Raw genomic sequence first — 27,039 nt, 5'->3', positions numbered from 1 at the left:
AAGGAAATCTTTTAATTTACACGCATCAGTGGTTTTCAGCGCGGCATAAACCCGGTCTTTTCTTCTACCTGTGTGATACAAAATGGGTACATGTTATTATAGGATTTGAATTGTCGATTATAATGTTTATATTGATATAGTTTTCCCATATGGGATTACAGAGGGATATTGTTTTTCGTACCGCAATATGTGTTCTGGGTTTAAACTATTAATCATAGTATGTATGTACTTTTGCACAGGATTAAATATTAAATACCCCCTTTTCTTTCACATTGTTCTTACCAGAATTTGCATTTGTTCTCCATTCCACTCCTGAGGAACCTCCAACAACGAGGGGAAACGCGTCGGGTAGTCTTTAGACCACTTCTTATTTGAGTGGTTAATTGGGCTATTTGCCCTGGTATACTTCAAAACTATTTTATTAGTTGGGTACAATTAGAATTATTATGTGATATTCATTCTAGTGCTTACTGGTGTATTTTCCAGAATAAGTTATTGTTACCTGGTCCATCGTGATAAGGCTATTTAGGGCCACAGGGATAGTCAATGGTGAGCGGGGTCGCCATCAGCGCAGAAACTAGGGTGCCAACCTCCTTACCAAGATAGGGGCGAGGTTAGGGTGTACCAGGGACAGCCCCTTTGCCTATGTATTTTTTTTATTATTATTCTATTTTTGGTGAGGTGTTTGCGAGAATCTCCCTTTTATTGATATTTATAATAAAGAAAAATTTTAGGAGTTGTCTTTTGTTTTGGTTTTTGAATCCAGTAACCGGCTGCAAGGTATATCTCATTATACTAGGAACCTAACTGGCATGCTAAAACCTACATGTCTGGGCAGCTAGGACCCTTCTATAAAGGCGAATGAACAGAACCTGGTTACAGAATGGACTGATCAATCAGAAAGAGATGCACTACAAATATATCAAAAAGACCGACCCGCACTTCCAAAGTGTGAACAGGTGCCAGCTGAAAACACAATACAACCACAACCAGGCTGTGTTCATTCCCCTGTAAAGCAGGATCCTAGCTGCCCAGATATGTTTGTTTTTAACCCAGCATTTAAGTTAGGTTCCCGGTATGAGATATAACTTGCCACTGGTTACCGGGCTCCCATGCATTGGCCAATACATAAGCTAAATATCTCTTTTTTTTTTTTTTTTTAAATATTCCTATAGCAGTAATGCAATACCAGAGTTCCCTTATTCATTAGCATTTTAGAGTGCAGCAATATGTGTTTTGTGATCCAATGATTTCCATGCACCCATAGACATGAATGGGTGTGCTCCATCTTTTTTAAGCAGCCACTCGCACCATGATGCGAATCAGTATAAGAAAAAGGCGCTTCTTGGCACTGCCCCATGGTATAACATTGGACCAGTACTGTCCGATACAACATCGGCTAGCACCCATCTGAGTTCTACGCTCATATCAGCAAACCCTAAAGGAAATGTCCCCCTTTAGATACTTAAGACATATGCATTGGTTATACTACTAAGTGGGGGATCTTACCTATTAGAATGGGGGGCCCAATGGAAGCTTGCTCATTTTTTTCGATACCTCCTATACAGCAAATGAGAAAGCTTTACACATGTTTGGCCAACTATTATTTCAATTTGCTCCTGAAAGTTTATACCTTTTTATCAAGTACTTAAAAAGTTGGGTTTTTTTTTTAGCAGAAACTGTTATAAAATTTTAAAAGAATGCTTCAATCAGATGTCCATGAATCCCACATTTGTTTTCGCAAAAAGAACTCAGTTTATGTGACTGTTCACGTGTTTAAATTTTTGTGAAAATCCATTTTTGCTGAGAATCACAAATCAAAATCACTCATGCAGCTCTATGGGTCTGTGCAATTCATGTCCTGTCAGTGATTAAAGATGCATACCAATCAAGTTTATTTATCCTCTTAATATATTGTAATTATCATATTTTAAAGCACTGTGTACTTAGAATTGCTCATTTTGCCTTCTTCCTAGTTAATTCTTCTGTTTTCCATTAGGTCTATGACTAAAAACTGACTAGCTGAATCCTTCTATGCTCTATGTAGAAACATGAAGTCTCTGTTCCCTGCCTGAGTCATCACAGCAAAGTCCTTGACAGGAGGAGAAGTGAGCAGCTGGGTCAGGGGTTGAAGAGAGTTATGACTCATGCAGGGAAAAATGACTTCCAGTTTTTACATAGAGCTTAGAAGAATTCAGCTGGTCAGTTTTAATCATGTGATGTCATAGACCTAATGGAAAAGAGAAGAATTTAATGGGTAGATGAGTAAAATGAGCAACTGTAAGTATACAGTGCTATATAATATGATAATTGTGTTATATTAAGATGAAAAACACTTTTATGGGAGGGCTTCTTTAATATCGCAATGGATTGAAAAATCTTTGCAATTTTTTTTTTATTTTGTATGTGAAAATCCCTGATGAAACACTAATGAGAACAACTGAAACCCTGACCAAACACTGCTAAAAAATCGGATCTAAAATACTGATGACACTCGGCTCATTTTTTGCTTATGTGAAAAATCATGGACATCTGAACGTGACCTAACTGATATAGCAACATTGCTCTGGTAATCCTCACGGTCCTGCATCTATGACACCAGGCTCATTGGTCATATGACTATGGCAGACAATTACTGGCCTCAACTGACACTTGGTACTCTTGCAATTGTCACCGCCCAGGCTGCGATTGGCTGCAAGCCTCACATGACTGAAAAGTCATCATCGCAGGGATCGCTTGAGTAAAGGCATTGGAGAAGAGAGGGCTTAAACAGGTAAATGAGGTTTGTATTTTTATTTTAGAACAATTGCTGTTTATGGGCAACTTTTTGAAACTTCTGGACAAACATAGGCACACTCTGTTGACAAGCCATGCATGCCTGAAGCTGAAAAAACAGGCTTCAAGGTATTGCTCCAGCTTAATAGTATAGTATCTTAATTGTATAGTAAATTACACGAACTGCGCTCCTCCAACATACTGTGTTTTGTAATTAAAAAAAACCCACTCTGTCAGTAAATAATTTTTCCCACCTTAGTATAGGTTTCTACAACCTGCAGTATATGTTCTACCAACGGAGCCGCCAGCTTCAGGAAAATGTCGGCAATCTCTTTCCTGAAGTGAATCCGTTTGTGGCTGTGCTGCAATTTTTTTCTATATATTTTAACTATAGTGTCAAGCAGCTTCCTAGTGGAAGCCGCCCGAAGACTGAACTTGTTACTTCTTCTCAGTGCTTCATGGTTTCCAAACCTGTCAGTAAAACTTGCAACTAAATTTTTCCAAACCATCTAAACCAAAACCACAGGAAAATCCACAGCAGCAAATCAGCTTAATTTGGTGCAAATTTGTCTTATGGATTTTACTGTAAATTGTCTGTGAATTCCACAGGATAGATGTGAATATAAGATCGCTGCGGATCCAGCTGATGAGATCAATCTCAAATTCTGGGCACAAGAGTTCCAAAGATCCTTGTGTGAATCAGTGCCGGTCCAGCTGATGAGATCAATCTCAAATTCTGGGCACAAGAGTTCCAAAGAGCCTTGTGTGAATTGCTGCGGGTCCAGCTGATGAGATCAATCACAAAGTCTGGGGACAAGAGTTCCAAAGATCCTTGTGTGAATCAGTGCCGGTCCAGCTGATGAGATCAATCTCAAATTCTGGGCACAAGAGTTCCAAAGAGCCTTGTGTGAATTGCTGCGGGTCCAGCTGATGAGATCAATCACAAAGTCTGGGGACAAGAGTTCCAAAGATCTTTGTGTGAATGAGTGCAGGTCCAGCTGATGAGATCAATCTCAAATTCTGGGCACAAGAGTTCCAAAGAGCCTTGTGTGAATTGCTGCGGGTCCAGCTGATGAGATCAAGCACAAAGTCTGGGGACAAGAGTTCCAAAGATCCTTGTGTGAATCAGTGCCAGTCCAGCTGATGAGATCAATCTCAAATTCTGGGCACAAGGGTTCCAAAGATCTTTGTGTGAATCGGTGCCGGTCCAGCTGATGAGATCAATCTCAAAGTTTGGGCACAAGGGTTCCATAGATCCTTGTGTGAATCGCTGCGGGTCCAGCTGATGAGATCAATCACAAAGTCTGGGGACAAGAGTTCCAAAGAGCCTTGTGTGAATCACTACCCCGTTTTTCCCTGAGGAAGCCATCTGAATATGGCTATACGCGTTGGGGGGGGGGTTCCTTTAGGTCTCCACCTCCTCCATGACTGCTTTTTCACCATTGCTCTGTTTGCCTTAATGGGAATTATTTTGCATGCTTCTTTTTCCATCATTGTGATTCTGGTAAAGATTATGGCGTTGTATATATTTACTTATATGTAAACCTGCTTTATTCCATCTTACAAGCTTTTCCATGCCCTATCCTATGGTTGATTGGATTAATATATGTATTTGGGCATTTTTGCATATTGATTTTTACATATTAATGTATTAGCCATTTGTCTTTAGGACTGACACTTATATCTTTGCTGTTTGTTTTTTTTTGCATGCTATATGATTATGCTTCATTGGTGTTATTGATTGCAGTACATGGTCTAAAATCTCTGAGGTGGACACTTCTCAGAGGCTTATGCTTTATTATAGCAAACCTCTGATGTTTATTGTACTTCATGTTTTTAGATGTTTTTAAACTATGTTGGTGTTTTTCCTACAATAAACTTTTGAATATTTATTGCCATTATTGTTTTGGTGATCTCCTCATTAGCACACCACCCTTTTCTCCTTTTCATTGTTGCTGCTTTCAGGTGTGCATTTGAAGGATCCCATTTATATTGCCTTAGTGCCCTCTAAAAACAAATAAATTTTTTTTCAATCACAAATTCTGGGCACAAGGGTTCCAAAGATCTTTGTGTGAATCGCTGCGGGTCCAGCTGATGAGATCAATCACAAATTCTGGGCACAAGAGTTGCAAAGATCCTTGTGTGAATCACTGCGGGTCTATCTGATGAGATCAATCTCAAATTCTGGGCACAAGAGTTGCAATGATCTTTGTGTCAATCACTGCGGGTCCAGCTGATGAGATCAATCTCAAATTCTGGGCACAAGAGTTTCAAAGATCTTTGTGTGAATTGCTGCAGGTCCAGCTGATGACGAGATCAATCACAAATACTGGGCACAAGAGTTTCAAAGATCCTTGTGTGAATCACTGCAGGTCCAGCTGATGAGATCAATCTCAAATTCTGGGCACAAGAGTTTCAAAGATCCTTGTGTGAATCACTGCGGGTCTAGCTGATGAGATCAATCTCAAATTCTGGGCACAAGAGTTTCAAAGATCCTTGTGTGAATTGTTGCAGGTCCAGCTGATGACGAGGTCAATCACAAATACTGGGCACAAGAGTTTCAAAGATCCTTGTGTGAATCACTGCAGGTCCAGCTGATGAGATCAATCACAAATTCTGGGCACAAGAGTTGCAAAGATCCTTGTGTGAATCGCTGCGGGTCCAGCTGATGAGATCAATCTCAAATTCTGGGCACAAGAGTTTCAAAGATCCTTGTGTGAATCACTGCGGGTCTAGCTGATGAGATCAATCTCAAATTCTGGGCACAAGAGTTTCAAAGATCCTTGTGTGAATCGCTGCAGGTCCAGCTGATGACGAGATCAATCACAAATACTGGGCACAAGAGTTTCAAAGATCCTTGTGTGAATCGCTGCAGGTCCAGCTGATGAGATCAATCACAAATACCGGGCACAAGAGTTGCAAAGATCCTTGTGTGAATCGAGCAGTAGTGCAAGTAAGAGACCACCACTCCTGTAGAAAGTGAGTTGTTGCAATTACACATTTATCATCACCTATCCTGTTGCTTATGGAACAAACCTCAAAACCTAGACTACCAGATTACTCATAAAGGAATAGGAGCCCTGTTACTTCTGTCTGAAAGATGAAGGTTTTGGTGGTACGATATGCAGGAGGACAAACAGAAGGTGATCCGACATTGGAATGTATTTCTATACTGAAGTCTATGGGATCTTGCTGGTTTGCATTGGCTCTAGGGGAGGAATTGTTGGCTTGTATTATAACATTAATGACATTATGTTCCCCTGTATAAGGTTTACATTGTGTTCAGCATGGATATCTGAACCAAGTTATACATATTTGATTGACGGTTCCTGAAAACCCATGCTGTTTGGATGGTTGGTGGCATCCAGCATTAATCCATTCAATCCCAATTCCTAGCAGGCTGCTAATGACACTGGCGTTCTCAGTCAATATTCTCATCCTGTAATAGGATGGAAGGTGACCCAGGCACCTCTTGAATAATGGATGTGCTTTTTTAATGCAACTATATTCTTGTGCATTGTACTTTATGCCTGAAAAAAGGTAATTCGCTTTGTATGTATTGTAAATAATGTGTATGGCATGATAACAGGCATGGATGGGTATTTATCCATACTCCAGAGAGAAGGGAGTTAACTGCTTAGTTGAGTGTACAGAGACTTCCAGAAGAAGGTTTAGCTTATAAATAGTGGATAGAAAGACAAGCAGGAAAAAAACATGGTACGTCAGTTGAGTATGTTTAGGTGAGAATAGGGGGAAGGAAATATATATATATATACTAGCTGTACTACCCGGCTTCGCCCGGATTAATAACTGCTGTTAACAAAATAGAATGTATTAACATTCCCGGGATAGAATGTATAAATAGAATGTATTAACATTCCCGGGATAGAATGTATAAATAGAATGTATTAACATTCCCGGGATAGAATGTATAAATAGAATGTATTAACGCCCGGGATAGTAACTGTCTCTCTGTTTCTCTCCCATTCTCTGTCTGTCTCCCCCTCTGTATATAGCTCTCTGTCTCTCTATCTCTTTGTCTGTCTGTCTCTTTCCCTGTCTCTCTCTGACTGTCTCTGTCTCTTTCTCCGTCTGTCTCAATCTCTTTCCCTGTCTGTCTGTCTATCTATCTCTTTCCTTGTCTGTCTATCTATCTCTGGCTTTCCCTGTCTTTCCCTGTCTGTCTGTTTCCCTGTGTCTGTCTGTCGCTTTGTCTGTGTCTGTCTCTTTACCTGTCTGTGTCTGTCTCTTAACCTGTCTCTCTCTTTCCCTCTCTTTCCCTGTCTGTCTCTTTCCCTGTCAGTCTGTCTCTTTGTCTGTGTCTGTCTTTTTACCTGTCTGTGTCTGTCTCTTAACCTGTCTCTCTCTTTCCCTCTCTTTCCCTGTCTGTCTCTTTCCCTGTCAGTCTGTCTCTTTGTCTGTGTCTGTCTCTTTCCCTGTCTGTGTCTCTCTTACCCTGTCTATATCTGTTTCTTACCCTGTCTGTGTCTGCCTCTTTCCCTTTCTGTGTCTGTCTCTTTCCCTGGCTGCATTGTGACACGCCAACTTTCCATATAAGGGCGTGGCTGCGCATTCTTCTGAAGTTCTGGCTGCACTGTGGCTCCCAGCTCCATTCGTTTTAATGGAGGCAGGTTTTTAAGGTGAATAACTGTAAAGAGCGGGGTTAAAATGTCCCCTCAAAACATAGCCTATGACGCTCTTGGGGTCCAGAAGTGTGAGTGTGCAAAATTTTGTGGCTGTAGCTGCGACGGTGCGGATGCGAATCCCGGACATACACACACACATACACACATTCAGCTTTATATATTAGATGGATGCTCACCTTAGATGGTTGCACTTGGATAGGCACAACACTATTACAGGTGTGTATAGATATTGGATGGATGGATGGATACAGCATAGCACTCGGGTCTCTCTTGATTCTGAGTGATAGGCTTCCTAAGGGTTACAATGTAGAAAGCAGATGGTATGGGGGCTGATTTGGTTAGCCTAAAAAGATTGACTATCGCATAAAGAGGCGCTTATTCCGCCTTCGGACCAAAGAGCAATCAACAGGAAGTGAGTACAGCCACTCCCCGAAGGCAGGGAGATGATAGCCGGCACTGATTGAAGGTAGGGCTCGCTTGGCATCACAATCCCACGTAAGCCCCGGCACCATGAGTCCGGGCACTGCTGGTAGGGCACCAGAACAGGAGGTTAGTATAGTCTTTATTATTTTACCTGGGAGATACATGTGGAATAAGAAAAGGTTGTCCTAGTAGTGGTCAAACCCTTTAAGCTTATGCCTCTGCAATGAAATGTCACTGGTGTGTCACGTGTGACAGACAGTCATGTGGTTTCTGGCCATCAGAGGTCACAGCATCTGGCTGCGTAGAATGCTACCTGACTTTCCATTCTTCTTGCTCTCAGTATTCATTGGTATAGCTTTCCTGCTCGCTTCAACTCTCTCCCTTTTGGACTTAGCAGGAGCTCGACTTAGTTAAAATATTCTTTAACTACATAAACAGTAAAAAACTGAAAAGCGATAGTGTTGGCCCCCTTAAAAATAGTCTTGGTGAAATGGTGGAAGGGGATGAGGGTAAAGCCAACCTGCTGAATGACTTTTTTTCTACGGTTTTTATACAAGAAAATGCCATGGCAGATGACATGACCAGTGATACCATAAATTCACCCTTGAATATTACCTGCTTAACCCAGCAGGAAGTACGCCGCCGCCTCGAAATCACTAAGGTTGACAAATCTCCGGGCCCGGATGGCATACACCCCAGAGTACTACAGGAATTGAGTTCTGTGATAGATAGACCATTATTTTTAATCTTCTCAGATTCCTTAATAACAGGGTCGGTACCGCAGGACTGGCGCATAGCAAATGTGGTGCCAATATTCACAAAGGAGACAAAAACTGAGCCGGGAAATTATAGGCCGGTAAGTTTAACCTCTACGGTTGGTAAAATCCTTGAGGGTTTCTTGAGAGATGCTATACTGGAGTATCTCAAGAAAAATAACCTTATGACAGAGTATCAACATGGGTTTATGAGGGATCGATCCTGTCAAACTAATTTGATCAGCTTCTATGAAGAGGTAAGTTCAAGCCTGGACCAGGGAAATGCAGTGGATGTTGTGTATATGGACTTTTCAAAAGCTTTTGATACGGTGCCACACAAAAGGTTGGTACATAAAATGAGAATAATGGGGATAGCGGAAAATATGTGTAACTGGGTTAAAAACTGGCTCAGTGATAGGAAACAAAGGGTGGTTATTAATGGTACGTACTCGGACTGGGTCTCAGTTCATAGTGGGGTACCACAGGGGTCAGTATTGGGCCCGCTTCTTTTCAACATATTTATTAATGACCTTGTTGGGGGCATGCGGAGTAGAATTTCAATATTTAAAGATGATACTAAACTCTGCAGGGTAATCAATACAGAGGAGGATAATTTTATATTACAGGGAGATTTATGTAAATTGGAGGATTGGGCTGAGAAGTGGCAATTGAAGTTTAATGTAGATAAATGTAAGGTCATGCACTTGGGTAGAGGAAATAAAATGTATGATTATGTACTTAATTGTAGAACACTGGGTAAAACAGACACAGAAAAAGACTTGGGTGTATGGGTGGATGGTAAACTTCACTTTAGTGGACAGTGTCAGGCAACTGCTGCCAGGGCTAATAAAATAATGGGAAGTATTAAAGGGAACCTGTCAGCAGAAATTTCCCCTAAAACCTAACAGATTCCCCCTCTGCAGCTCCTGGGTTGCATTGTAGAAAGGTCCCTGTTATTATTGTGCCCCCTTTCTGACCAAAAAAAAGAGTTTATAAAGAGGTACCTTTTTGGCTTCGGATTCTATAAATGTGACACGGGGGCGGGCAGCCTGATGGCCGTTATTCTGCCCCCTGGTCCTGTATGCCGCCCCCATCGCTGATTTCCATACTTTTGGACGCCGCCCACTGCTCCAGCCATCCCCGCGCATGCCCAGTGCCAGTCTCACGGGACTGAGCAGTGTGACCGCTGGTGACATGTGCGCAGACAAGTGATTATGGGCGGGACTGTGACTGTTATCAGCAAGTACCCGCCCATAATCTCGTGAGTGCGCAAACCTCTCCAGCGGTCACACTGTGCTCAGTGTAGATGCTAGACTGTATGGGCTGCTTCCAGGGATGACGTCCCTTTGTCACGTGATAGTATTTTGAACACGCCCCTATCACGTGACAAAGGGACGTCATCCCTGGAAGGAGCCCATACAGTCTTGCATCTACACTGAGCACAGTGTGACCGCTGGTGAGGTTTGCGCGCTCACGAGATTATGGGCGGGTACTTGCTGATAACAGTCACAGTCCCGCCCATAATCACTTGTCTGCGCACACGTCACCAGCGGTCACACTGCTCAGTCCCGTGAGACTGGCACTGGGCATGCGCGGGGATGGCTGGAGCAGTGGGCGGCGTCCAAAAGTATGGAAATCAGCGATGGGGGCGGCATACAGGACCAGGGGGCAGAATAACGGCCATCAGGCTGCCCGCCCCCGTGTCACATTTATAGAATCCGAAGCCAAAAAGGTACCTCTTTATAAACTCTTTTTTTTTGTCAGAAAGGGGGCACAATAATAACAGGGACCTTTCTAGAATGCAGCCCAGGAGCTGCAGAGGGGGAATCTGTTAGGTTTTAGGGGAAATTTCTGCTGACAGGTTCCCTTTAAAAGAGGTATAAGTGTTCATGAAAAAAATATAGTTCTGCCTCTGTACAAGTCACTAGTGCGACCGCACTTAGAATACTGTGTACAATTCTGGTCACCGATATATAAGAAGGACATAGCTGAACTGGAGAGGGTGCAGAGAAGAGCGACTAAGATTATTAGAGGAATGGGTGGGCTGCAATACCAAGACAGGTTATTCAACTTGGGGTTATTTAGTCTGGAAAAAGAAAGGCTTAGGGGGGATCTAATCACAATGTATAAATATATGAGGGGACAGTACAGAGACCTTTCCAAAGATCTTTTTACACCTAGGCCTGCAACTGGAACACGGGGGCATCCGCTACGTCTTGAGGAAAGAAGGTTTAATCATAATCACAGACGAGGATTCTTTACTGTACGAGCAGTGAGACTATGGAACTCTCTGCCGCATGATGTTGTAATGAGTGATTCACTACTAACATTTAAGCAGAGCCTGGATGTGTGACGCCCTGGGCAAGCCAGGGGTCACAGGTCACAACACCACCACACCCCACACTCCAGGTAGGCACATCACAGCTAAACTACAAATCCTTGTTGCCTTCCTCCAGAGGCTGATGATTCACACCAGGGGGTGGGCCAGGCGGTTGGCTCCGCCCACCGAGGAGGTCACAGTTCTGGAGGCGGGAGAAACCAGGCAGTCTAGTCAGGGAGGAGGAAGTGGAAGGAGTGGAGGAGTCGTCTAGACAGGGCAAAAGTAAACAGCACAGTGAAAGTAGAGAAAAGTGGAAAAGTGTCAAAGGAAGGAAAGCCTGAAGGGTCCAGCTTTGTGTAGGGCCAGATCAGCAAGGTCAGCGACGGCGGTGACCGTCTGGAGTGGGACCGTTTGGAAGTTCCTGGAAGGACCCCGTTGGCTGTGTGCCCGGTGGTCTGGAGCAGTGTTCCGAAGGACAGTCAGCACCAGGGCAGGGGCCTCTCGGACCCCGGCAAGGCTAGGAGTCGCCAAATTTGCCGAATCCGTCAGTGAAGGGGACGTAGATCCCCCAGCAACCAAGTCCCGATTGAAGGCAACAGTTCAACCTGAAGTAGAGAGACACCGCCACCGCCAAGGCACCAGTTTTCTCAGGGCCAGCGCCTGCGGGCAAAGTGTAGAGCTCCTCCAGCCCAGATTGTAGTCGGGGAGCGGGTAACCGGAGGGAATCCACCGCTACCACAAGTCAACTATAGGTGCAAGGAAGAGGGACGTCACCGTCACCTACCGGGAGTGCAGGTGCAGCCGTCTGTGGGACCGTCCTACCAGCCGTTTGGTTTACCGTACAAACTGTGTCCGTGTCTCAGGCTGAGTGAGTACCATAGTGCCGCAAGGCACAGCGCTGCCCCCGCGTCCCTGCGCCCACCAGGCCCCGCATTTCACAAACCATCACCGGGCCCCGGGATCACCAACCCCTGCCCACGGAGGGGCAACGCAACACCTGGCTGCTCCGCATCACCATCCCCGGGATCCCCGCATTGAGCAGCGGTAGTGAAATCACCACAACCGTGGGTGGCGTCACGAACTATAACAATCCCCGCACCCAACATCTCCCCTTTCACTCACGGGCGAGGAGTGCCGCTCGAGACAGCCCCTGGGATCCGGCCCATCGCTCGAGCCACCACTGAGCAGCAGCCGGACCCGAGCAGAGGGGTGAGCGCAGTGCTGACACCCTCCTCCCCGCCCACGACAGACGCCTTTCTTGAAAAATTTAATATTACCAGTTATGTATATTAGATTTTATGACAGGGTATTGATCCAGGGAACTAGTCTGATTGCCGGATGTGGAGTCAGGAAGGAATTTTTTTCCCCATTGGAACTTGTTTGTCACATGGGGTTTTTTTTTTTTTTTTTTTTGCCTTCCTCTGGATCAACATGTTAGGCTACGGGTTGAACTAGATGGACTTAGAGTCTCCCTTCAACCTTAAAAAAAACTATGACTTCCACCCAGCTGTTGATTTTCAGTATTCCTTTGGTGATTAAATACCTCTTCCTTCGGACTGGGCTCGTGATATTTTCAGCTCCTTCAAGCCTTGGTTGCAAGCAGGTGGCTTGTACTCCTCTGTGGTATTGTTGCTGAAAACATTAGTGAGCGACTACCTGAGTCATCTAATGATAAGTAGTGCATGCTTTTCCACTTGTGTGTCCCCCTTGTGTCTTCTATAGTTGTATAGTGGGGTTGACGAAGAGCTCATCACATCTGTTCCCTAATTAGGGCCCAGCATTAGGGATGCCTAGGGTCAGGTATCCTGCTTGGTGCATAGGTGCGAAACCTATCTAGGGTGGTGAGCGACCCCAGGGGCCAGCATTAGGTTTGTTCCCTCTGCCTAGATGCTGGGTTTCCCTTCCCTTCCCTTTCGCCATGTGCTTGGCACTTCCCTGTACCTAGTGTGACACCAAAGTTATACATGCAAACACTTGTGCCTGCTGTCAACTGGGCCTTTTAAGGAGGTATTACACGCCGCAATATCGCTAGCGATATCGCTGGTGAAAGCACCCGCCCCCGTCATTTGTGAGTCACGGGCAAATCGCTGCCCGTGGCGCACAAAATCATTAGGAGCCACGACACAGACTTACCTGCCTAGCGATGTCGCTGTTGCCAGCGAACCGCCTCCTTTCTAAGGGGGCGGTTCTTGCGGCGTCACAGCGGCGTCACTAAGCGGCCGCCCAATAGAAGTGGAGGGGCGGAGATGAGCGACTGTAACATCCCGCCCACCTCCTTCCTTCCTCATTGTCCGCGGCCACAGGTAAGCTGTAGTTCGTTGTTCCCGAGGTGTCACACGTAGCGATGTGTGCTGCCTCGGGAACAACGAACAACCTGCGTCCTCAACAATCAACGATTTTTTGAAAATGAACGACGTGTCAACGATCAATGATAAGGTGAGTATTTTTGATTGTTAACAACCGTTCGTTGATGTCACATTCAACGACATCGCTAACGATGCCGGATGTGCGTCACAGAATCCGTGACCCCGGCGATATATCGTTAGATACATCGTTGCGTGTAACGTAACGGGGCCTTTACTGTTGAAGGTTTCCTGTAAAATCTGCTCTTAAGAACTATGGTTGCTCCTGTACCTTTGAAAGTAATAATCACCAAGGGTACACCATCCTAGAACAAAGGTCCACCATGGGAGTAATAATAACGTGATGAAACACTCTACATCTTCACAAGAAAGACTATGTGTCTCATTTTGCACGCACCTTACAATTCGACTACAGACTGGTGACCATCTCCACTCCGCCATTCACTGTAAATTAGTTTGCTATTTGCATTATTGCCGTCTGATCAGTCTCCATCAATAATAATATGACCTAAATAAGTGTCTGCAACATATGTCCCACTTGACAGCCCAGTCCTTGCATGATAGCTGACTGACATTTAGAAAAGCGCTAGGTATCAGATGAGCACGACATAAAGTTCCATAATTATAATTGAAAATATTTCAACATGTCCCCAACTCTTCCATCAATTTCAATATAAAAAATATTATATATGGCACAAGTCAAAATCAAATGATCCCCCAATCAAAATCCCAACTCATAGTCTACATTTCCCAAGAATTTATATTCTCCGAAAATGATGCAAGATTTTGACTTAAAAAAGATGGTTGTGTTTAATTTCCTTTTTCAAAGATCATTTGATCTCTTTGCAGAAGTAAATCACTCTCCACGGAGCAGATTCACCAGGCACTAATGAGAGATATCACACCCTGATTTGGAAATAAATTGCCACTGAAGTCATTGACACTTAGTAAATCCCAGAACATGTGCTTATAAACCCGTCAGTTCAGCTGACATATGGCTCCGCACTTCCCAAGCTGTATTACTGCCAGAAAATCTCATCTTTGTCGGCGGCGCACAGAATTTTTGGAGTTCAGCAACTACAAGTGCACAAAAAACAAAAGACTTTCTCGCCGTGATCTCATTTTGCCCGAATTAACAAAACATAAATCCTACGTGAAAATATTAAAGAGGAGTTTAATGCAAATGAAGCAGACCGAGCATGTGTCGGCTTACCGGGGATTGTTCAAGGAAAAACTGCAGATGATTTTTTTTTTTTTACGAAAAAAAAAGTAATTCTCTGTTTTACTGGCAGTAAACTGTCTATAGTATAGTGGATTATTGTTGGCTGAGATTAGGATAATTCCATTACATCTGGGTGCACATCTTGTAGTGGAAGACACTTTTTTGTAGACCTATAAATAAGAATTGAAATTTCAATAGCAGTACAGTACTGCATTTAGTTATTTAGTAAAGGGAATATCTCTTAAAGGGGCTGTGCACTACTAGGACAACCCCTTCTGATTCAACATTTTTGTCCCGGGTAAAGAATAAAGCTTATAATCACCTTCCATACCGGCACCATTTCAGCAGTGCCGTGGTTCATGCGGTGTGGGGACTCTCGTGTGGTTATGACTAGGGATGATCGAATATCACAAATATTCGGCAATATTTGGCTTCGCGAATATCTGACAAATAGTTCCTCGCTATGCGAATATTTGATGTGCAATGTAAGTCTATGGGAAGCCGGAATAGATGCTATTCAGGAACTATTCGGGTTTCCCGTAGACTTACATTGCGCATCAAATATTCGCAAATCGTCGAATAGTGGCGACCTATTCGGCGAATATGGGCGTTGCCGAATATTTGCGGTATTCGATCAACCCTAGTTATGATGTCATGTGAGCCTCACATCCAATCAGCACTGGCTTCCGTCTTCCCACCTTTGCACCAAACAAGTTAATTAACAGGAAGTGATAGCAACCACAGCCCTCACTTCCTGTTGATTGTTCATTTGGTCCGAAAGTGAGGAGAATAAAGCCGGCACTGATTGAATGCGGGACTTGAGTGTGCACTTCACCGGGTCCTGACAAAACATGGTGACAGGACCCTGACGAAGCGCCGAGGTGCGTGAAACAGTTCTTCTCCCATATCATACAATCAACAGAGCGATAGATGAGTAAACAATCCAAGGAACATTTATTCTAAGCAAATCACAAGGTCCATAAAATAATCCACTACACGGAGGGTAAAATCGTGCACTAATTGGATAAATGTTCCGGGGATGAGTCACAATCCTCCAGCAGTCCTTTTCCAGGGAAATCGGGGTTTCTCAAAGTTTCTCTGGGGTGCGGGCTGCAGCCTCAGCTTCTCACACAGAGGATAAATCTTACTCCTTCTCTCTTGCCCTTCTCAGGTTGACTGAATAATCCCCCAGGTAAGCAGAGAGGTTGGGTGGATTTCAGGCTCCCCTCCCACAGACCTAGGTACAGAAGCACTGCAGGGGGTGAGTATAGTTTTTATTATTTTATCTGGGGCAATCATGTTGAATCAGAAGAGGTTGTTCGAGTAGTGGACAACCCCTTTAACTTCAATATTAGTTCCATTAAAGAGACTTGTCATTTTCCCCAAACTATGGGCTGCTTCGGTGGTCTGTGTCTTAACAGGAACCAATGATGTCTTCTTGGGTCACCTGACGACGGAAGCCCATGACTTGCTTCAGTAGTTAAGTGACTGTTGTAGTCAATCATAACTGTCAACAGTCAAGTGATATTCCACTTTAAAAGTAGGACTTTGTAACATCTTGAAGCAGCGCAGACCTCCAGGGTGACCAGCACTGGGTCAATGGGGAGTATTTTAAAACCATCTTTTCTGTTTGTCCATTTTGTTAAAGAAGTAAGACAGCTCTTTAAAATAGATGTAAGTTGAACCTGATGGTTTTTTTTTTTATAATTTTTAAACGTTTTAACTATTTATTTTTAAAAACTTCCATATTGAAGCTGGAAAATGCTGGTATACATTACAACTAGTGATGGGCAAACATGCTCGCCACTGTTCGGTACTTGAACGAGCATTGGGGTGCTCGGGTACTCGCGGAGCTCAGCAGAGTATAGTAGGTGCTCGGATGTATCATCTGTGAAACAATGACCACAAAGCACAGGCCTGCTTCACTGCATGATGTGTGCAGGTACCCAAGGAAGAGCCATTTAGAGTCTCTGAATGCCTCTCACTGGGGTTAACAAGAGTTTTTGGATGTAAGGTGTAAAAAAACCCAACTTGTTCCCCGTGGAAATACTCTATTTATGGCTGGCTGTATGTGGGTGGAGAGTCAAACTTCCCAATCATTGACTTCCACACTCATTACGGTTGAGCACTTTCAGAGCGTCTGGCCTGCTCGACTCAAGTACCGAGCACCCGAGCATTTTAGTGCTCGCCAATCACTAATTGCAACATTACAATAGCTTTACAGATGTACAAAAAATCAAACTAGAAAAAACAAAAAGCCAGCACTAAATGTGCACTTCAGCACTAACAATTCCAAACTGTACTTATTATAAAAATAAGTGAGTGCTGCTAAGAGCAGTTCTACTATTCATATGTAAGGCCGTATGGCACATTTTATAAAAATATTTTAGTGTAGGACTGCCTCTAATGAGATTTGCCGTGACGTGGCGAGGCAGCTCAAGAAATTGCAATTTTTTTGCCAAAAATCTCAAAATTTTTATAATAAGTACAGTTTGGAATGTTTAGTGCTGTAGTGCACATTTGGTGCTGCTTTTTGTTTTTTCTTCATTGAATTGGTCGGTGGTTGACCTCCACCTTGCTATGCACCCCAATTTGGGATGTATTCCATCTGTCTAGATTTTGGCGGTTGGTGACTGTTCACATTAAGTCATCAGGCCTTGTCCACAGGCTATTTACTTCATGCAGCATTTGCTTGGACCTGTCCCGCCCACAGCCATGACTCAGTCATGGGTACGGGATTGAAATAGACCAGGTGAGTGCTGCTAAGAGCAGTTCTACTATTCATATGTGAGGCCGTATGGCACATTTTATAAAAATATTTTAGTGTAGGACTGCCTCAAATGAGATTTACCGTGACGTGGCGAGGCAGCTCAAGAAATTGCAATTTTTTGCCAAAAATCTCAAAATTTTTATAATAAGTACAGTTTGGAATTGTTAGTGCTGAAGTGCACATTTAGTGCTGGCTTTTTGTTTTTTCTTCATTGAATTGGTCGGTGGTTGACCTCCACCTTGCTATGCACCCCAATTTGGGATGTATTCCATCTGTCTAGATTTTGGCGGTTGGTGACTGTTCACATTAAGTCATCAGGCCTTGTCCACAGGCTATTTACTTCATGCAGCAATTGCTTGGACCTGTCCCACCCACAGCCATGACTCAGTGACTCAGTCATGGGTACGGGATTGAAATAGACCAGGTGAGTGCTGCTAAGAGCAGTTCTACTATTCATATGTGAGGCCGTATGGCACATTTTATAAAAATATTTTAGTGTAGGACTGCCTCAAATGAGATTTGCCGTGACGTGGCGAGGCAGCTCAAGAAATTGCAATTTTTTGCCAAAAATCTCAAAATTTTTATAATAAGTACAGTTTGGAACTGTTAGTGCTGAAGTGCACATTTAGTGCTGGCTTTTTGTTTGTTCTTCAAAAAATCAAACTAGCCTGGTCGCACATCAAGTTCAGTCCTTCTTTAAAGCCTGACCACGGCATTAACTTCTTTGCCGGTAATGCTCTTCCATGCATCTTAGGCAGCTATGCCACCTATTAGGCACCTGTGCATAAAGACTTCCCATGAAACCAAATTACAAGGCTTCATGTGAAACGTGCGTCGTGCCGTGATGTCATGGCTTCTTGGGGGCCTAGTAATAGCAGAACCACCCATGCATGATACGGAGGGCTGTAGAAGTAAACACTGCTATAGATGACCAAACAGGACGCCATGACTGTAGTAATTCAAATTATTTGCTCATCTCTATTTTTCATCCTTCAATAATTCCCTTTGCCTTCTAATAATAATGAGATGACTCTGCTAAAAATGTCCCAGGAGTTACAGCAAAGCTGAAAATTAAAGCTAAAATAAGAGAACAAGAAATATAAGTAAATATTCTGTACATTGCGCTGGGCAATGTAAAAACTGCAACAGTACACTTTTTTTATACAAATTGTCACAATAACTAATAAAACACCACCATTTTTATTAAATATGTTTACAATAATAACATGATTATGTCGTTCTTTCATGATACATTTCCTATAATGGTGAAGGTAGCTTAAATCTCCTTGAAATGTTCCTGTCATACAGTTGTAATAAATGTAAGTTATTACAAAATACCATTACAACCAGAAATGGAATATATGAATAGTAATAGAGTGTATAGACAGCAAATTCCCTGACTCCCTAAAGAATATCTATTGTGTTTTGCTTTAAGATTTTTCACTTTAAATTAACACTATTTACCCGAAACACAACTAATACGACTAAACTAAAAAATATATAAGACTGAACCCTAAATGCCCATGATCTATTTGTCTAGAGGACAACTTCACTTTGGCTCAGCTAGAGTACTCTACGCATGGCTGGACTATTTTTCAGGAAACTTGGACAGGTAAATTCATAAGTAGTTCTTATTCAGGAATTGGTTTGTAAAGCTTAATTTGTAGAAATTCCAGAATTTTTCTTATTTTTTTCAAGGCCATCGTATCCATTAAATATAAAGTCTATAGTACTTATGTATTAATTTAGTTTCTTATTTTTTAGTTTGTCCTTAACTGGTTTAAAACTGGTCGTCAACCTCAACAGATGAGTGATAAAATAGGGTTAAGATCTCTTGATGAGTTTTTGATGTTGTAGATTTATCGCACTTCTCACCTATTAGCCTAATTAGGTTACTTGCATTTTTTAACTGAGTTTTAGTGCATTTTTTACATGTGTTATATCACGTTTTTGACTCTTTTGCACTTTTTGTCTCTTTTTGGTGTGTCATGTTTTAAAGGGTTTATGTCAGTAAGATTAAAATCGTGGTTCACCCATATTTTTAATTTTCTAGATCGATATTATATTGAGAAACAATGTTTCTCTCAAATACCTTATGTTGGCAATAGTGCCTGTGAGAGACGCTATTGCAGATCGCTGTTCCCCGCTCCATGACCCCCGCCCTCCGTGACCTCGGGGATCTGATGAATGTCACGTCAAGTTCCGGATCACGTCACATCACCGCGTCCCACCCCAGTCTTCCTGAGTCACTGGGCTGTGGGCGGTGTTTCACCGCTCATCACAGCCCAGTGTGTTTCCTTCTTGCAGCGCTCTACTGTGAGGGAGGAGGGAGGAGGGAACTGATGGGCTTTGACGAGCGGTGAAACACTGCCCACAGCCCATCACTCACGGACACTGCAGCTGGCCGCGGTGTAACATTAACTTGACGTGATGTCACTGGATCCCCAAGGTCACGGAACCCAGGGGTGACAGAGCGGGGATCAGTGGTCTGCAATAGCGCCTCTCACAGGCACTATTGCCAACATAAGGTATTTGAGAAAAACATTGTTTCTCAATATAATATCGATCTAGAAAATAAAAAATATGGGTGAACCACTCCTTTAACCCTCCTAAGCTGTGTATATTGGCATGTGGGTCATAGGAAGCTGAATAAAGTGATACCTTGATATCTGTGATCCGATGTCTTATTCCTGAGAAATCCACATTTTTCTTATATGTTTATATGTCTCCGTTTTACCATTCAGTGAACATGGTAAATAAAAAAAAAAAAAAATTGTGGAGTTAAATTTTTTTTTATAATTTCACTGCACTTGGAATTTTTTTCACGTTTTCCCATACAATATGTGGGAGAATGAATGATGTCCTTCAAAAGCACAACTTGTCCCGCAAAAAACAAGCTCTCATATATCTACCGTATATTAACAGAAAAATAAAAAAGTTATAGTTCTTTGAAGAAGGGGAGGAAAACCCAAACATTTCTATAAATCTCATCCCCTTTGCTGGAACTGTAAGACGCTGCATTTTTTGTACCAAAAAATACTCAATGTCTTAAACTCACCAAAGATCCAACATGGGAACATAAATCAAATGTTCCAACAGACTATAACTGTTTCTCCATATTTTCATTTACCCTCTTTATGTGTACTATTAATTAGCCAGAGGGCTGTATCTCTTCCCTTCATAACACCTTATGTGATACGTGATTATTTTATGTGTTTTAATAAAGTCTGTTGGTTGTTTTTTGGGCCAAATCCTCCCTTCTTTTGTATTTATTTATATCCAGTTTCAAGGAGTGGTTAAGGGGCTTTGATTTTTCACTAGAATCTAATGTACCCTCTAAATTCTAGTTAACGTGTCCATTGGATTTTTCGTCATTTCTAGTAATAGTTTTGTCTTTTTTTTTAGGTTGAAGGTAGACAAGGCTGACCCTGTACCTGTGAATGAGGAACTCTACTAATATTCATAGATCTGCTTATCTAAATTTTCACCAGACCTGGCTGATGACGGCTCATAAAGTTTTATGTAAAACCCCTATTTATTATAATGATGGCTGGACCATGTATGACAAGTACTTTTTATCTATTGTGTCACCATTAGTAGTGATGATCTGTTCTAAAAATTACAAGCTGGAGAATTTGGTTTAGTCCAAAAAAACCCACAGAAACTTAAAAGGAAACCTGGCAGGTCCCATATTGTCACGTCTGCACCAGAGTCCGCTCCTGCAACTTCTGCTTCGGTCACCAGGCGCCGACTTATTCCCACCGTGGGTGGTGCTGGTGATAGGGGAGGAGTCAGTGCCAGTGGCTCTGGTGGGCGCAGGCTCCACCCATCCATTAAGCTGGGTTTCCTTGGGACCTGCAATGCCACTGGCTGACGGTGGTGGCGTGTGTTTTCCAGCTGAAGTTACCACCTTTCAGCTACAGCCAATGGGAAGACACCACACCCTTCTTATTCCTCCTCCTGTCTGCTGGTCGCTACCAGATATAGTCTAGTTTATCCTGCTTGTCTTTGGTTCTTGTCCTACTCTGTATTTTTGATCCTTGTGTTTTGACTCCTGCCTGTTCTCCAGCTATTCTTCTTGGGATTGCAGCCTTCCACAGGTAGCGATCTCCGGAGCACTGTAGTAATTCCAAATTCCTGTATAGGGGTTAAAGGGTTTTGGGGTTCTTGGGATCCTGCTTAGTGGGCAGCTAGCCTCTAGCTTGTCTATGACAGCCATCCTCAGACTGTGGTTCCAGGGAGACATTACACTTATGCCCTTCAGCCCAGCAGCATTGATACCTGTATGCCAAAATTCCCTCCCTAACCAGCCCTGTATAATGCTATTCACTAAAATCAATGTTTACAAAAAGCATTTATAGGGTGCGCTATAAGGGTTCTTCTTGACTACTCAAAGGGGCGTTGTTTCCATAGCATTGTTTTTCCTTAACTAATCAATCGTCTTTCTATTTTATCATGCCCCTGTGGGTGTGATAACGTAATTTTCACAAGCCGGCATCATCACAGCTATTGGAAATCTTGCGCATGCGCATGGCTCATTTCAGCAACGCCAGTTTTCAGAGAGGCGCACTGCGCATGATCAGAATTTCAGAATCTGCTCTTTCAATCATGCAAAGTGCGCCTCTCTGAAGCCGTCCACAGGCTCAGAAGCGCCGACGCTGCCGTAATGAGCCACACGCATGCACAAAATTTTCAAGAGCTGCAATGATTCTCTTGGAAAATTATGTTATCCCACCCAGAATGGCTTGATAACATGGAAAGAGGGACGACTAGTCTGGGGAAACTAACGCCTCTTCGATTAGTCAAGGCCCTATTTAGCATAAGATTTTTTTTTTTTTTCAACATTGATTTTAGTAAGTAGCACTATACAGGGCTGGTTGGAGGCCATAGGGTTAGGGGGCCTGACAGGTTCCCTTTAAGATGGTTTGAAAGTCAATATAAAATTATAATTTTGTCATTATGTAGAATAATAGGCTGTATTGGTCTTCAATCAATGATTTTGGTCTTACCTCACAGGATGGGATACAGTGCAAAGAAGAAGGATCCGGGTACCACTGTAGAATTCCAATGCACATAATGTCCTGACAATGGAAATGGCAAATAGTCATACACTATACAGCAGCTAAGGTTACAATTAAATAGATTTCCATTCATATTCGGACTTCCCAGTTTAGGAAGTTTTCCACCTCCAAAAGCTTTTGAATCATGGCTTAATTTGCACTAAAACTGACGTACATGCTTTGTTCTAGATCATACAAAAGCGATTATCTCATGTGTTCATTAACATCACAACATATACAACGTTTCAGCTCCTAAGGGGTCTTTATCAAGCTTGACAAAAGAATCATTTGGGGTTTAAGCATTAAATATGGAGTGAATTTTTCATTATGGAGTCCTGCGCTCATCTCTCTTGCCTTTGGAAGTCCCAGTGTGCCGGAGATTTTGAAGGCCTCTTTTCCTAGTACGAGCTTATGCTGCTAAGTCTCCTTCTGTAAAATTTGATCTGGATTATGGGATTTAGGCACTTTTTCGATTGCACTAGAAATATGTAAAGACAGTGTTCTGGCTTAAAATAAGCCCAATTTCACCAAAATTTTGACAAAATATTGTCCTAAAGAAATTCAAACAACAGGTGATGTAAGGAAGAGAAAAGTGTCTACCATGTCTACCAAGACAGGTGTGACAGATAGGTGACTTTTTTATTAAGTTTCCTACTCGAACAGGTCCTACTCTATAGGTCGGTAGGTGAAGGGGTTGCAGAGATGTCAGTCAAAATCAGGTCCTGGTACCTGAGGGATGATATCATCCTCATTAGAACACACCAGTCGTTGAATGTGCATTGGCAGGTGGGGGGTTTGGGTTCATATTTTGCTTTAGGCTAAGGAGGTTAATGAACAGCTCTCTATAAGTGCCTTGGCACCCACTACTAGGACAACCCCTTCTGATTCCACATGTTTTAACCACGTAAAATAATAAAGCCTATACTCCCCTCCTTTACCAGCGGTGTCTGGGTTCGCGGTGCCGGACCTTATGTGGGGTTGTGATATCACGTGTGGTCCATGTCCAACCCACGCCAGCTTTGCTTCCTTCTTCTCGCTTTTGGACCAAACAAACAATCAACAGAAAGTGAGTGCAGCCGCAGTGTTCACTTCCCGTTGATTAACTCGTTTGGTCCGAAGGCGAGAAGACAGAAGCTGGCGCTGATTGGACGCAGGGCTCACGGGATGGCGCAACCTCATTTGAGCCCAGCCACGGCAAACCTGGAAAACCTCTGGAGGGGCGTTGGTACAGGGGAGAGTATAGGCTTTATTATTTTACCTAGGGGAAATGTGGATTCAGAAGGGGTTGCCCTAGTAGTGGACAACCCCTTTAACATTAGATTCCCCAATGTTATGACCTACAGAAATCAACAATGCAGATCAGTTTCGATGTTGAAAATGAAGCATGAGCATTTGATCACATCTCATTCACACTGATGGTAATGTACCAATTTGACATAGTTTTGTCCCATATGGATTTTTCTTATCTCTCACAGTAAGTAATCACGTACCATGGAACAATTACAAAACTGATGTTTCCTTATGTGGCAGAGGTGTCTGTGGGCTTCATTTGGTTCAAGGACCTAGGCAATACAAACACTTCTGCACTATCTAAAGCTATACACCCGAGATCTTTGAAGTTTTAACTCAGAATAAAGGGATTTAAAGTGAATCGGTTAGCAGGTTTTTTCACCTAATCTGAAAGCAGCATAATGTAAAGACAAAGACCCTGATTCCAGTGATGTGTCACTTACTGGGCTGTTGTTTTCATAAAATCAATGTTTTATCAGCAGGAGATTATCGCTAGAAGACTAGTAAACCAGCTGCCAGATAGTCTTCCATATTCAAAAGCTCTGTATAACCCTAAACCCTACCACTAATTGACAGCTGTCTATGCACATTGTATACAGAAAGCTGCCAATCAGTGGTGTGGGCGGAGTTAAACAGAGCTCAGCATTCAGGGAACTGGTAGGTATGCAGCAGATAAATCAAAACTGCAGCAAGTAACCCAGTAGGTGACACATCACCTGCATCAGGGTCTGTGCTGCTGTTAGATGGGGTAGAAAAAATCCCGCTGACAGGCTCCCTTTAAAACTTGACCAAAACAATCATAAAATCAAATCTTCTAATTTATATGGAATAGTCATTTTGTCGGGAGTTTACATCGTACCTGTACCCTGGTAGGATTCATCCAGTGCTCTACAGAATCAGCTGTCATGGTCTTGGGAAGAATTACTGGGTCATTCGGTGGGTAGTTGCAATCGGGTGTGCAATTAGCCCCTGCGGGAAGACAATACCAAAACAATCATGTTTCTTTTTTTTCAAAAAATTTGTTTGAAATCAAATCTGATAATAAAAAGGACTGGGAAAAAGCAAGCAGTGATTCAGAACGAGAAGGCGTGTTATTCTTTGATTTAAGCTTTGGCATCAAAAATCATCTGACGCACAAATACCATGTTACAAGAATAATGTAAGAGCGTGATACTAAACATGAGCCAACTCTTCAAAAAATAATATTTTATTCAAAAGATTGTTATCAAGAGAAACCGTGAATATACTGACAATGTTAATGATCTCCTTACCAATGCTATGACCATGGTCACAAATATAGTGGATGCCATTGACTTCTGGGGGTGGAGGACATGTTCCCGTTAAATCATTGCAGAGGCTGAATATTTCTGTCCAAGTGCCATCTTTATTGCAAACTGTGGATACCTGAAAAAACGTCAAAAATATGTGTGAAGCTGCTACGTAAAAAAAAAACAGCTTTTCCCCCAATAGTTGAAAAGTTGCTGAAATCACAAGCTAAATAGTTCAAATAAAGACTTATCAATGCAAACAAAATATTGTGGTCAGTAGCTACCGGGGGGGCAGAGGGGGCAGTTTCCCTGGCCCATCCGGAGCTTCTGTTGGCGTGCACAGCGTGCCAATATAGTTAAGCTCTGTGGTAAATCAGGGAGACATGGTCGCTTTGCACTGCCTTTCACTGTTCTGTGGGCAGCAATGCTGATTAAGCCTGTGGTCAACAGAACAGCATAGGACGTAAGAGTCCCAGCACGTTTACGTTATCACGCGATGCCAGGATGCATATTCACTGTATGCGATGACAGCAGAATGATCTACCCAAGGTGGACCCATCAAGATCTAGGATGCTGGATTAGGTGAGTATACGATGTATTTCATTTTCACTAAAACATGTGGTAGGACTGTGGTAGCATCATAAAATATGGAGGACACTCATAGATTGCAGGGAGTACTATGGTGGGGCATTTATATAGTGAGGGAGGCTCTCATACATTGTGGGAGGCCCTTCTATGTGTGGGAGAGCTAATGTGGAGGCCATTATAGCATGGGAGCTAATTGGGAGCCATCAATCTTATTGTTGTGTTTTATTAGAGATTGCTTGCTTGTCAGTTTAAGATGCACAATTTGAAGGGGGAAGGAGTTGTAAATGTGTGTGTTCTAGGGGCCTCCATGGATTATAATGTAACCAGGCCTGCAGTAGGATTCATTGTGCTGCATATGGTGGGGGGGTTGTACATTTATTGTTCCCCTCTGCAGGGGGCTTCTCTGATACATACTCCTGCAGATAAGCTGGAAACTCCCCTCCTTCATACTTGGAGTTACATGAAAAAAATGTTTAAGGGGGTAGGATGCGATCACCTCTCTTCATCTATGGGGCTGATCCCCAAAGAGGTAAAAAAGCAAGGATACACATGTTTGGATGTAGTTGGTGCTGTGATGTGGAAGGGCAAGGATCTGTTGCTGAGGCCTGGTCCTGGTGCCTATGAAGGGACTAGAGAGATTAGAGCTGGATACACGTGCTACAGATGTGTGATAGCTGTTGTCTGGATTCAAGAATTATCCTAAGGACTATTGTTGCTGGCTGGATACAAGCGCTATGGTCGTGATATATGTTGCCTGGAGGAACATAAAGACTATGGTTGTTGTAAGACCGAAAGACCTTTGAGGGACACTTCCTACAGCCATATGTTTCTCTTTACATCGCAGTGTGTGATTTATACATATAGGAAATCTTTTTTTGCTGCTTTTTGTTTCTCTGTTGTGTCGTTTTTTTGTGGTGCTTTTGCACTTTTTTCATTACCTTTTACCTTGCTATTTTTAATATTGTATCAATAAACTTTGTATTTTTATCTCTACTTGTTTGTTTTTGCTATTTTCTTTATTGGGTTTGATTGTTGTTGTAAGACCATATACGTTACTTACAGCAAAGATGGAACTGCAGCTGTACGTTCCATAGGCCAAAAACTACTACTCCAGCAGGATACAGCTAAGCCCCCACTAGGTGGAGGCATCTCAAGTGCAGGAGGAGCAAATCACACACACGCTTCCAAACATGGAGGGGGCGATTGCTGGATGGTAAAACTGCACACTGATGACTTGCATAGAGCGCTGTTCACACTTGCAGATGCACAATCACAAGCCCGCAGCCTATTAGGTGACGCCCATACTATTAGATCAGGCGGGCTGCCAAGCCGTACTCCATCTGTTACCATACAGGGACATAAACTCTAATATGCAAGGCCTAACAAAAAGCGGCTTTGTATCCTGTGCAAAAAAATATGAGATTTTTAGTTGGTGTTATGGCCATATGACGTAAGCCTACAACCCTCGTCACGGGAACCTCATGCTTGTAGTCCCTACACTATAAATAATATAAAAAAGCAACAAAAAAGAGGAATAAATATCATTACTTACAGCAAAG

The 27,039-nt window shown here is 42.8% G+C and overlaps 1 protein-coding gene across 4 annotated transcripts in view; it reads right to left on the bottom strand.

The window, feature by feature from the left end:
* The window catches only part of PAPPA2 (pappalysin 2), a 324,687-nt gene that overhangs the window by 16,514 nt on the left and 281,134 nt on the right, over positions 1 to 27,039 (bottom strand). For all 4 annotated transcript variants that reach the window (XM_075320150.1, XM_075320152.1, XM_075320151.1 and 1 more), the window contains exons 19-21: positions 24,896 to 25,028; positions 24,484 to 24,593; positions 22,284 to 22,355 (exon numbers count right to left, since the gene is read on the bottom strand). In XM_075320150.1, coding sequence (XP_075176265.1) covers positions 22,284 to 22,355; positions 24,484 to 24,593; positions 24,896 to 25,028 — 315 coding nt within the window. The remainder of the gene's footprint in view (positions 1 to 22,283; positions 22,356 to 24,483; positions 24,594 to 24,895; positions 25,029 to 27,039) is intronic.

The sequence above is a fragment of the Anomaloglossus baeobatrachus genome, chromosome 8 (genome assembly GCF_048569485.1).
Source record: "Anomaloglossus baeobatrachus isolate aAnoBae1 chromosome 8, aAnoBae1.hap1, whole genome shotgun sequence".
Taxonomy (NCBI): Eukaryota; Metazoa; Chordata; class Amphibia; order Anura; family Aromobatidae; genus Anomaloglossus; species Anomaloglossus baeobatrachus.
This window is presented reverse-complemented; position numbering and strand designations above follow the sequence as displayed.